We start from the raw sequence: 11,931 nt of genomic DNA, 5'->3' as shown, positions 1-11,931 counted from the left end.
TTACCGTTTAAACTTTGTTTAGTCTTTCATCGATTATCTTTTGGTTCAACTGATTAAAATTTGCTTTTTCTGTGTTGTGTTTTAGTGCAGTTTTGTTCCTTTCTTGGGGTAACGTAGTAACACATTCTCCCTTTGCTAGCTACCTCCCAGAAAAAGCGAGGTCTTGTGAATTTCTTTTGATCATTTCAACACAAAAACGACCCTGGGTCGTTGCCTAGTTATCGTTTCACCGTGATTTTTTACTCTTGAGGATGAAAATGGAACTAAGCAACAACCCAGGTTCGGTTTTGGGTTGAATCGATCCATAAGAAATTCAAAAGACGCAAGCTTTTTTTTGGGGGAAACTAACAAAAGGAGATTGTGCTACTAGGCTATTCAAAGACGGGAACAAAACTGCACTAAAACACAACCATTGGATTAGATGTTGGTTAATGTATAGACTGACGTCTATAGTACCTTTTAGACGTCGGTTATTGCTCAGACTGACGTCTATATAATGACTTTAGACGTCCAAGTAGTCCTACACCTGACGTCCAGTTAGTCCTACTCCCAACGTCCAGTTAGTCCTAGACGTCGGTTATATTCATGTTCGATGTCCCATTGACGTCACCGGAATTGACGTCTGTTGTTTTGTAAACGTTAAAAGCCCAAAATAACTGTCGTTAATTAGCATTTTTGCACTACTGATTTCCAAACTATAATACTCCCTCCCTCTCAAACTAGGCCGAGAATTCTAATAGTCCTAATGCTCTTATGCAAAATTGATATTTGTTTGACCTTCAAAATGCAATGTGTTAAATTGCATTAGGAAAAATAAATATTAGTTTAACCAGAAAATGCATCCTCAAAATGTAGCCGTGCTAAATGCGTTGGAGTAAAAATAAAATAAAATAACGTTCTTAATAGGAAAATGAACTTTTGGAGCAAAGTCTTAGTCAACTAATGAACTTCTCATTTTTCATAATCTAAAAGTTAAAGAGATGCATATGTGGAGGATCTCCATAATATCAAATGCAAATTTACTTACAAACGAAAAATAATATGAATATTGATATTGATTTTAAATTAATTATTTTGTTACAAGCTATATATTATTGGTTTGGATTAATTTATTTATAAGAACTTTTGAGACAGAAAGTAAGAAAAATCTGTAAACAATCTTAACTTATAAAAAATTTAATCTCAATTTCTCTTTCCATATTTTTTATATGAAAAATTAATCAAATATACTCATCAAACTTTTGTAACAACAGTCATCTTTGTTTTTATTCGACCCTCATTCACTTAGTAAGATCATAAGCATAACCAACTTTACTTTAAACTTATTAAAATTGTCACTTTAATTTATTTTTTCTCTTTGTATAATGTTTTGCATAAAACTAAAAGCTGTAATATTTTGTGAAAATAGAAGCAGAAAGTAAGAATTTGATAAAAGGTAAAGTATAGTTATTAGAATTGTTGGAAGTGAAGCTGCTTTTCTTCTTTACGCCTGTAATGAATAAGACCTATAATCAATCGAATTTCTCTGCGTGCTTTTTAAAGAGTTCCAAAAACTTTTTCTTTCCAATTTAAAGAAAAAGTAAAAGAAAAAGTCTTCCAATTGCAACTATTTTTCCTTTTTAAAGAGTCGTCACTAAACCCTGTCGTATTACGGAACTGCAACTAAAGTTCTTCCATTGACTCCATGTCTCATGTGACCCATGAACCCTCACCAAAACACGTTCATATGCTGATTAGTGTGTGTAGTCGGCAACATTAGTCACCCACTTTCCTACACCAACTTCTTAATTACATTTCTTAATTCTTAATTATCGAACAATTTTTTAAGGAAGTGATTAACTTGGTTGATAAGGAATTTAATAAACATGTGAAACTTTAAAAAAAAAAAAAAAACTTTACAATAATTAATGTATATATTTGTTCATCTCCCCTTGTATTTTGATATTTTTCACAGAAACTTTCATACCACTAAGTCATGTTTTTCACAAATTAAATGATTGTTAAAGCACTTAAGAGTCTGATGCATTGAAAGTGACACGCACCACCTGACAAAAAACACACCGTCCAAAGAGGAGAATAAGATGAGGGAAATCAGCATGCACTACGCATGAATTATGGCACAAATTGACGAGAGGAACCCTAATTTTTTTTCCAAGTGGCTTTCTTTCCACACCAAAGAAGAATCTACAATTAAGAACCCTTCATTTAAAGTTTTTCTTCACGATTAAACATTTACAGCAACGGATATGGTGTGGTTGAAGTGTTTATTTTTTGCAGGTGAAATGGGCTTTTCAGAAAGCTATTGTGTTTCATCTTCCTTCGTCACTCCACAGACAACCACTTCTTTACTATGCATAACCACATCCAAAATTATTTGCCTTTTGCTATTGGTTAATGCTAAGAAACTATAAACATGCACTTGGACAAATTTTACCATATAGAATTCTTCCAACCTCATGTTTACTGGTTTAAGTTAATCATTACATCTTAAATATATTGTTTGTTAGTGTTTTACATTGTTTAATAATCGATATTACAAGTAATCAAACTCTAGAATATTACTTTGAATGTTGGATTTTATTTTGGTTTAAAATTGTATTCACTTCAAGTTTGAAAATTTAAATTTCTTTATAAATTTATCAAATTAAAAATTTCAAAACAATCTAATTGTTTCGATTGATAGAATTGAGAACTATATTTTCACACTTTAAACTACTTCACTTTGCTCAAATTATTTCTCTTATAATATTTTGTCGAATTTTTTTCTATAAATATCACCTACATTTTTACCTTGTATTTGTATTTATAAGCTCTGAAAATTGGTTTTCATTTAAGACTGGCCCAAACACGACTCAATGTCTTATAAGCATGTTTTACCTTACCAATTATCTTGAGACTTTCTTAATGTATGAGATACGAATCGGTCACTGATATTAATAGTGACACCAATCGATCTACATTGATTTGGAGATTAATAGTAACACCAATAGATCTACATTGATTTAGAGGTTTGAAGAATAACTGACCACTAATTTTGAAATTACATCTACCAATCAGTTCATACAATACATAAATAAATATCCTTCTTTGAATTAATGTAAATTCATTTTCTATTAAAATAGATCTAAATGAAATAACTTAATTATTTATTTCGATAATATATACTTATAATTGGACTTTAAATAATTTGTTTTATCGTATAGAGTTTAATAATATTTTCTCAAATGTAGAAACAAAAACTATTTTAAATGTAATAATTAACTATAATGATAATATTTTAACATATTTACGTCGTCTGAAGAGAATAACAAATATATGCTTTTATTTTCCTTCTGAGAATAACAAAAGTATTGCATTGATTTATTCTTCTCAAAATACAAATACCTTATTATGTTTTCATTTTCTAAAGTTTGGCAACTTGATTTACAAATATATGAATTTTGAAATAATTATTATAACATATAATTAAATAACATAATACAATATTTTATAAAAGAACAAAAAAACGTGGCCTCAACATTGATAATGAAGTTTATCCAACCTTTTCCTATCTGTAGAGACGTTGCTAGATTCCAAATCTTCACTTCACACTCTTAGAAGTCTGGTTAGTCACTGAATCCATGATCACATGGTACAATTTGAAGTTGTTCTGTGTTTTGCTCTTAACAACTACACGCATAAGCACAAATATATTATTTGCATGCACAGTATGGATTCATTAATCAAATCATGTTTAATCAATGAGCAAATTTAAACGTTTCACGTTTCATTTTATATGAATAAAAAAATCATTAAGAATGGACATACCGACGCAAGATCTTTCTTCTTACACTGATTCATCATTCTATGTTTTTCTTGTAGCAGGTGGGGTTGGTTTCATGACCACAAATCAGGGCAGTGGGATCAAAATTGTACATGGATTTATGGTAAATTAACAACTAAAACAAATCCTGAGTCCTCTTATCCCTGCCAACTCAAAGAAGAAAAACTTTCATTATTGCTAACCATGCAAGAAATCGACCCACAAAATCCAATCACCACCCACTAACTCCGACCTAGTGAACAAATACAGAAAAGAAAAAAATTGCCTTAAAGACAAGCCCAGTGTCCACTTCAACTCTCACACGTGTCAAGCAGAATACCACCACGAAAACCCACATAACTGTTATAGAAACTACTTTAACTGCTACCAAACCGAAACAAGTGCAATCAAATTTCTCTTTAGTTGTCTACTAAAAGCTCCTATGTTATAACTTTGTCTAGTTGATAATTCTTATATCTAACTCAAACATTATTCCTAATAATCTTATCTTTCTCGAATAACAAGTCTTATCAGACGAGAAAAAACAGTATCCGGTGTACAGATGAGCACAATCTTCTCCCACGATCCCGCTCTTTTGGTTCAAAAACAAATCATCACTGCCCAGATCTCGTTCTGCCACTGATTTCGCTGTCCTCAAGTGGGAAGAGTCCACTCTTCAACAATGGAAGTTTGAAATGGAAATTTCCATGACCAAAGTACTTTTTACCTTGTTATTTGGTTTGGAATTTTCCTGGCCATGAAAACAGGACCTTTCAATTCCCAAGGTTGATTTGGATTGGATGGGAACAAGGAGCCTCTTTATGGCTAAGACCCACATTGATTCCATCAGCCTACGAGTTGTGAATGATTTTGTTTGGGTGAACATGTTGTGGGCCTTTGGTTCTCTGCGGGTGTTCCTTTGCAAATATGTGCTCTATGTTTTGGGATTGGTGCTCAGATACATCTTCAGGTTTGGCTAACTTTTGTTGTTATTTTTTAAGTGTTTTCTGAGATGAGTTAATGAGTATGAGTAATTTTTTTTTAACTTCAGGTTTCTTCATCTGGGAGATGCAAAAGATGAGGCTATTGATCAGAAAGTACCACATGTGGAGAGGAACAAGCTTTCTGATTCTGAGATTGATGGGTTCCGAGAGGAGCTGGCAAGTTTTCTGTTTTGGAGTGATGATTTTCAGGAAAATGAGTGCTCTACCCTTTCCATGGAGATTGCTCCTGAAAGTGAGAAAAGAGATGTAGGAAATAAGTGCTCGGTTCTGATGGACACCCACTGTGATGTTCATGAAGATGGGATGAAAACCGAGGTGCCCGTGAAGAGCTTTGTTTCAAAAGAAATTGAATTTGACATTGGTGAAGCTGGTATGAGTGTTACTCATGAAGATGGCACGGAAGCAGAAAGAGAAACAGAGGAGTTTGTTTCCATGGAAACTAACTCAGATGTTCAAAAGGTTGGTGATGATGAAGCCGAGATTTCTATTTCGACAGAGTATAACTCTGATCTCGATCAAGGAAGTGTGGAGAGAGAAGAGGAAATAGAAGAACCTGCGTCTGGGGAGATTGACCCTGTTGTTCACGAAGAAGTGATGAAAATCGATGGAAATGAAACAAGCAGCGATGTTTTAATGGAGAATATCTCCGAAGAAACTGTAAATGGCGATGGGGAGAAAATAGAAGAAAATGAGGTCTCTGTTTTCAATGAACAAGAGTCCAATGCTCATGGTGATGATACAGAGAGAGAAGAAAAAGAAGAAAATTCATATGGGTGTGTCTCTTTGAACACTAACTCTGTAACAACCACAAGTAAATGCGAGTACTTATCAGGGAAAGATATAAGTGGGTTCATGGAGGAACCAACAACATTGAGGTTCAGTTTTCGAGAATTTTACATGGGTCCAGATGTTTCAACCGTTTCTGATAATGCATATGCCAGCACCGAAATTATTGCCGACAAGGAATTTTCGGAGTTTTGTTCAGAGAAAGACCCTGTATCTCAAGCACAGACAGAGAACTCTGTTCAAGATCAGGTTTCACCTTCTTCCACCCATATTCCACTTCACTTTGAGAGTGAGATGTTTGGTGGATCCGATTCATCCGATGAAGATTATTTTCTTTACAACGAAAACTCAGTCACTTCTGATTCAGAGTCAGAGTCATCAAGCTCAAGTGGTGTAATCTGGGGCAACAGCAACAAAATTGATGATTCAATTGTTTGCCAGTTTCTGGGAGGTAAAAATGGTGGTGAAGGGTTTGAACCTGAGATTCTGAAGCTGATAATGAGAGAGGAAAGGGAAGGAGATGCAGAGGCAAAGCAATCTTCATGTGATGGAAGGATTTCAGAGTTGAGTGCTCGTGGCATTTATTCTGAAGATGGGTATGTGGAAATGGAACCCTACATGAAGGGTTTGAAGCCCTTAAGTGCACATGGTTTTGGTTGTAAAGACTCTGCCAAAGTAGTGGTCAGAGACAAAAAAGAGGAATTCAGGAATGAGTTGGAGAAAAGAGAAGAAACTAGATGGGAGGATGAATTGAGTAATTCAGAATCTGACGAGGGTGACTTTGAATGGGAGCATGATGATCTGGTGGAACAACTGAGATTGGAATTGAAAAATTCAAGGCAAGGAGGACTTGCCACAATTTTAGAAGAAGAGGAGGAGGTAGACGAAGAGGAAGAGGTGGTGGTGGTAGTGGTGGGAGAGGAAGAGGAGGAAAGAGTATCCTCAAGAGTTGTTCAAGATCCAAACCCAGTGGAAATTGAAGAGAAAATTGAACACAAGGATCAAATTGATGAAATTCTACAAGTTTACAAGAGCTATGAAGAGAAGATGAAGAAACTTGATATTTTGAATTACCAGACCATGCATGCATTAGGTGAGAACTAAATTATAACTTCTATGTTAAACTCTTGCAGATGAAAATTTCAGATTTCAACAATTTCAATGTTTTTGGTAAATTTTTTTATCAAGTTTCTTAGAAATAAAGAACATGAAGTCTTGAGTCTTCAATCTTCAATCTTCACCAACCGATGATCCCTCATGCCCAATTAGAAGTTCTATTTCTCACATTTCCATGACTGCAGATTGGAGTTTGTTCTTGGCCATTTTTTATAATCTTTTATGATTTTACAAATTTTTTCATGTGACATTCAATCAACGGGAAGAAATGTTTTAAAAATGCTCCTGGATACAATCATGACATGGTGGGCCATTGCATATCTTACCCCATCATATTTGCTAATTATGTGGGCATAAAGCTATTCGTGTCTTGTTTATTTTCCAATAATAAAGCCAGTGATAGTGAGAAGTCTGCATCATAAATTTCAATTCTATTCTCTACCAATCCTTTCCCTACTTTCCCTAGAGTTCCACTTTATACATTAAAATATAAGCGAATGGGATTGATTCTCCATCTTCTACTGTACAAAGCATTCAATAAAGTTAAGGGAACCTTCAATATTACTTTAAGAGTTTTGACTATGTTTGAAACTTTTGTTTGCTTAATGGTTTCGAATATTACACTCTAAGCAAAGAAAACTTGTTTATTTAGCAATGATCATGTTTGTATTATGATTAAGTAATTTTTTTGTCGTCAATTGCAGGTCTGCTCCAACTAAAAGACCCTCTCAAATTAATTTCAATACCAAAGTCTTCCATCCAAGGTGCAAAGCCTGTAATCTCTCAGAACTTGTGGCCACGCAAAGCATCAAAGAACTCATCTGACCCATTGATAAAGTTGGTGCATGAACTGCATAGAGATTTGGAATTGGTATATGTTGGGCAGGTTTGCCTCTCTTGGGAAATCCTGTGTTGGCAACACAAGAAAGCCCTTGAGTTACAGCAATATGATTCACAACGGTCTCATAGCCATAGGTATAATCAAGTTGCTGGTGAGTTTCAACTTTTTCAAGTACTAGTTCAAAGATTCATAGAGAATGAACCATTTCAAGGCCCTAGGCTACAGAACTATGTCAAGAACCGATGCGTGATTCGCAACTTGCTCCATGTTCCAGGCATTAAAGGTGAACAAAATGGACCATTGTTTCATTCCTTCACAAGGTGCCACCTTGAGTAGGATTCTTACTTTCTGTTGTGAATGTTTTGCAGAAGATGATAAAGGGTATGAGGAAGAGGATGCTGCTATTGCAAGTGGAAGGTTGGCAGAGATCATCAAGGAATCAATGCGGGTGTTCTGGGAATTTGTTCGAGCAGATAAAGATTACGGGAATGTTATCTTTAAAGCTTCTCAGCACCACAGAATTGATCTTAACGACCCTATGATTCCTGGTCTTATGGTGGAGATTAAAGCACAACTACAGAAAGTATGTTCTTTTATGACTAACCCTCATTTGGGTCCTTAATATATTTTGCTAGAAAAAATGATCAATGTTAGTCCTTAATAAGAACTACTTTTTTTTTTCTAAACTATAGTTTATGTTAGATGTTCATTTGGGAGGGTTACAAAATAAGTTTAATTCACTTACTCCATACAAATATGCCTGTACATTAAACAAACACCTTGGAAGCAACACTTATCTTCTTCATTTGATGCACCAAGATTAGAAAAAATATTTTCAATCTTTATCCAAACATAGCCTGAGAGACTAAAATCATGTTTCAGTGAAAAAAAAAAAATGCTCTCATCTGCTTACAATGTTGGGTTATATGTTGCAGAAGGAGAGAAGGCTGAAGGACATAGTGAGAACTGGGAATTGCATAGTGAAGAAGTTCCAAAAGCACCATGAAGATGAACTTGATCATGAGCAATTGGTTGCTCAGGTGGGGTTGAGATTGATTTCGAGGGTGTTAAACATGACAAAATTGAAAAAAGAACAGGTAATATGGTGTAAAGAAAAGTTACACAGAATCAAGTTTTTGAGCAGGAAGATTGTCCAGGTGGAACCTTCCTTCTTGCTTTTTCCATGTTGACTCAAATCAATTTGTTCTGAATTGTAGACGAAGAAAAAATTGGTAGAGGAATAGAGATAGGGATACCTTTTCACAGAAAATGCTATCCTAAGATTACACAGAAATTGGGACACACGTCACAAAATTCTCTGTATATATTTATATATGTATACATAAGCTTATGCTTATACAACATGGTGATATAATAAATGGCAAGCTTGGTTACTTCAGAATATGTGTGATCTTTCTATTTTTTTTTTCTATTTCTTTTTTCCTAAATTTTGTATTTAACATAAAAATATATATTTAAAATTCTCTCACAAATTTAAATTTGTTATTGCGTTAAAGATACACAATGTTTAAATATTTTTCTTAATAATTTGGTTCAATAGAATACAATTGACTAAGAATGACAATATCCAACTTGAAAATGAAAATTGTATCTCCAAATATTAAAAAAAAATATTTTTTAGATTTTTAAAATAAAATATAAATAAAATTTATATATATATATATATATATATATATATATAAAATTTAATATAAATGAAATAAAATGTAAACTAAAATTTAATTAAAATTAAATTTAATCTAAAAAATATAAATTAATTTTATTTTAAATTAAATTAAATATAAATTAAATTATTATTTTTATTTTTTGTGGGTATTAAAATATTCATTACCCACAATGATGGATAGTAAATATCTGCAAGTACCAACTATCCTATATATCTACGGCGCGAAACATCTCTAATGAAAGACAATGATGTAGCAAAGTTTTCTTTTTAGTTGTCTAGTAGATTTTCCTTAGTTGTTTTAGATATATTTATTATTATGGTTATTTTTTCGATAATCATATTAATACTATATCTTTAATTTGAGGCAAACAAATTCTAACAACTTTTTTGAAATAGGCCTTCTGTCTCGATTCTCTAATGAACCGAGGAAAAAAACTCTGATAGCTTTTTTGAAATAAGCCTACTGTTGTGGTGCTCTAACCAACCGAGGTAGTATGTCCTGCCAAAAACTGACAACCTCTAATTCTAAACGTTCCAAGTCCATTTTTTCAATCTCTACTACCTCAGTTCCACTTTAACTGATGTCGTAAGCCCTTTATGTTTCAATTTAACTGCAAATCGAGGCCTATAATTAGTAGATATTTTCAAATTTTCCATTTTGATATTTATTTTGAATTTTTTCTGGAAAAAAAAGGTTTACGCATAAGTCTTGTTTATAACCGAGGTAATAGCCTCTTCAATAGTTAAATTCCAGAAGTGAAAAATAGTAAGCACATTTTCACTCCTTCTTCTTCTGCTAAAAAGCACGAATGCAAACTGTTGCTTCCCATCTCACGCGAACAATTTTTCCTTACCGCTCCGCTATCGTTGCCTCCACCACTAGCAGTTGTCGTAAAAAATTTTAAGCTATTGTTCTTCTTCTTCCTCGCGCAAACATTCTCTCTCTCAGACAAAGTTGTTGGTTAGTGACCTTTATTTCTCTCGCACGAAGTGCCTGGTGTGGTTTCCATTTTTGTCACGCGAACGTTGTTGCCTCTATTTCTCTTGCGCGAACTATGTTGTTTGTTGTTGCCTCCGATCGTTCGCTTCCGCCACCGTCGTTTTGTCGCTGCCTCCGTTATTTTGTTGTAGATAGAAAAAGAAAAAAAAAGATTTTGAATAGGCAAAAGATCCCATTTTCTGAAGAAAAAAAAAGGGCATTTACCGTCTCGATCGGCTTGAAACCTACTAAGGCAAAAGACCCCTACATACTCCGTCGGTTTAGAGACAAAAAGGCTACCGAGTTTTGCCACAGCTATATATACTTTAACTGTTTCATATAAACGAAAATAATCGGTGTCGTTTTCCTTGACTACACTAGTGAATGATACTTGTTTTAACTAATTGGATTAGTTGTAACGTTAAAAGTGGTTAAACTCGTATATAATTTTTTGATATTGTTGTTTTTATTTTAGAAGACTTTTCTAAACTTAGTTCAAATCATTTAAATGTTTAAACTATGCCTGAAAAATAACTTAAACATCCATTTTAGAAATTTTCTAGTATTTCAGTCTCATCATATCTAAAGTATGACATAATATTTATAACTGGTCAAAATATACGTGTGTTTACTTATTTTTAATGATATAAAAAATAATATTTATAATTTCATTAGAAATATAATTAATTTTTATAATTTGATTGGAAATAATTTTTATTTATTTCGTAGGTAATTTTATAAAGAAGTATTTTAAATTAAAAAAAAGTCAGATGGAAAAATATATTAAATATATAAAATAGTTACTTAAATAGTGAAATTAATAAAATAATTTTTTAGTTTAAAAAAAACTTTTATTTAAAAGATAAAAAAGAAAAACAAATATGGATTTCAAAAGAGAAATAATATAGGTATAGATTATGATAATAAAAAATAACTTTTATAATTTCAATGCAAATATAAATAATTTTTATAATTTTATTATAAATATTTTTTATTTATTTTATACGTAATTTTATAATTAAAAAGATACTTAAGTTTAAAAAATGATCAAATACAACAAAAATCAAATTTTAAAAAGAGTTACTTAAAGAATAAAATTAATGAAGTATTTATTTTAGTTCAAAAAAACTTTATTTAAAAAGTGAAATTGAAAAACAAATCTGAATTCCAAAAAGAAATCTTTATATTTTAAGTAATTTTTATAATTTTATTGTAAATATACATCATTTTATTTAATTTTTATGTAATTTTATAATTATAAAGAAGAGTTAAGTTTAGAAAAATGTCAAATAAAAACAAATTAAATTACAAAAAGGTACTTAAAAATTAAGATTAATAAAATAATTATTTAAAAGATGAAATTAAAAAATGGTACACAAAAAAATTCCACTTTATATATTAACACAGATAATTACTTTTAATTATCAAAATTTTGATAATTTTATAATTTTTGTTGATAGGAGTTACAATTTAACTTGAATAACATATTCAAAATATTAATATGAATAATCACAAAATATATATTTTCTAATATTTTATTTTTATTGTATTATTTCATACTTTTTTAATAATTTGTATTACTATTATAATATATAATTATAATAGGTTATTATTTTTTGTTTTGTGGTCTAACGATTCATCGAACGGTTAGGGATGAACTTGTCTTTAGAGCCGTTAGATGTAGGGCATCAAAACAGAAGCCCACAATCCCCTTTT

At 31.9% G+C, this 11,931-nt stretch overlaps 1 protein-coding gene across 1 annotated transcript; it reads left to right on the top strand.

The window, feature by feature from the left end:
- The first annotated feature begins 4,233 nt into the window (after positions 1-4,233).
- Positions 4,234-8,943, top strand: LOC106777828. Its single transcript, XM_014665614.2, has 5 exons — positions 4,234-4,772; positions 4,854-6,685; positions 7,413-7,832; positions 7,918-8,132; positions 8,485-8,943. Exons 1-5 carry the CDS (start codon positions 4,603-4,605, stop codon positions 8,737-8,739), a joined length of 2,892 nt encoding a protein of 963 aa, XP_014521100.1. The 5' UTR covers positions 4,234-4,602; the 3' UTR covers positions 8,740-8,943.
- The last annotated feature ends 2,988 nt before the right edge of the window (positions 8,944-11,931 follow it).

The sequence above is a fragment of the Vigna radiata genome, chromosome 11, assembly GCF_000741045.1.
Source record: "Vigna radiata var. radiata cultivar VC1973A chromosome 11, Vradiata_ver6, whole genome shotgun sequence".
Taxonomy (NCBI): Eukaryota; Viridiplantae; Streptophyta; class Magnoliopsida; order Fabales; family Fabaceae; genus Vigna; species Vigna radiata.
The sequence above is the reverse complement of the archived record's forward strand: the minus strand, read 5'-3'. Positions and strand labels throughout refer to the sequence as shown.

Coding starts and splice junctions, on each gene's coding strand:
- LOC106777828 (XM_014665614.2), top strand. CDS start 4,603: ATGGGAACAAGGAGCCTCTTTATGGCTAAGACCCACATTGATTCCATC. Junction 6,686..7,412: donor CCAGACCATGCATGCATTAG/GTGAGAACTAAA, acceptor CGTCAATTGCAG/GTCTGCTCCAACTAAAAGAC. Junction 8,133..8,484: donor TTAAAGCACAACTACAGAAA/GTATGTTCTTTT, acceptor TATATGTTGCAG/AAGGAGAGAAGGCTGAAGGA.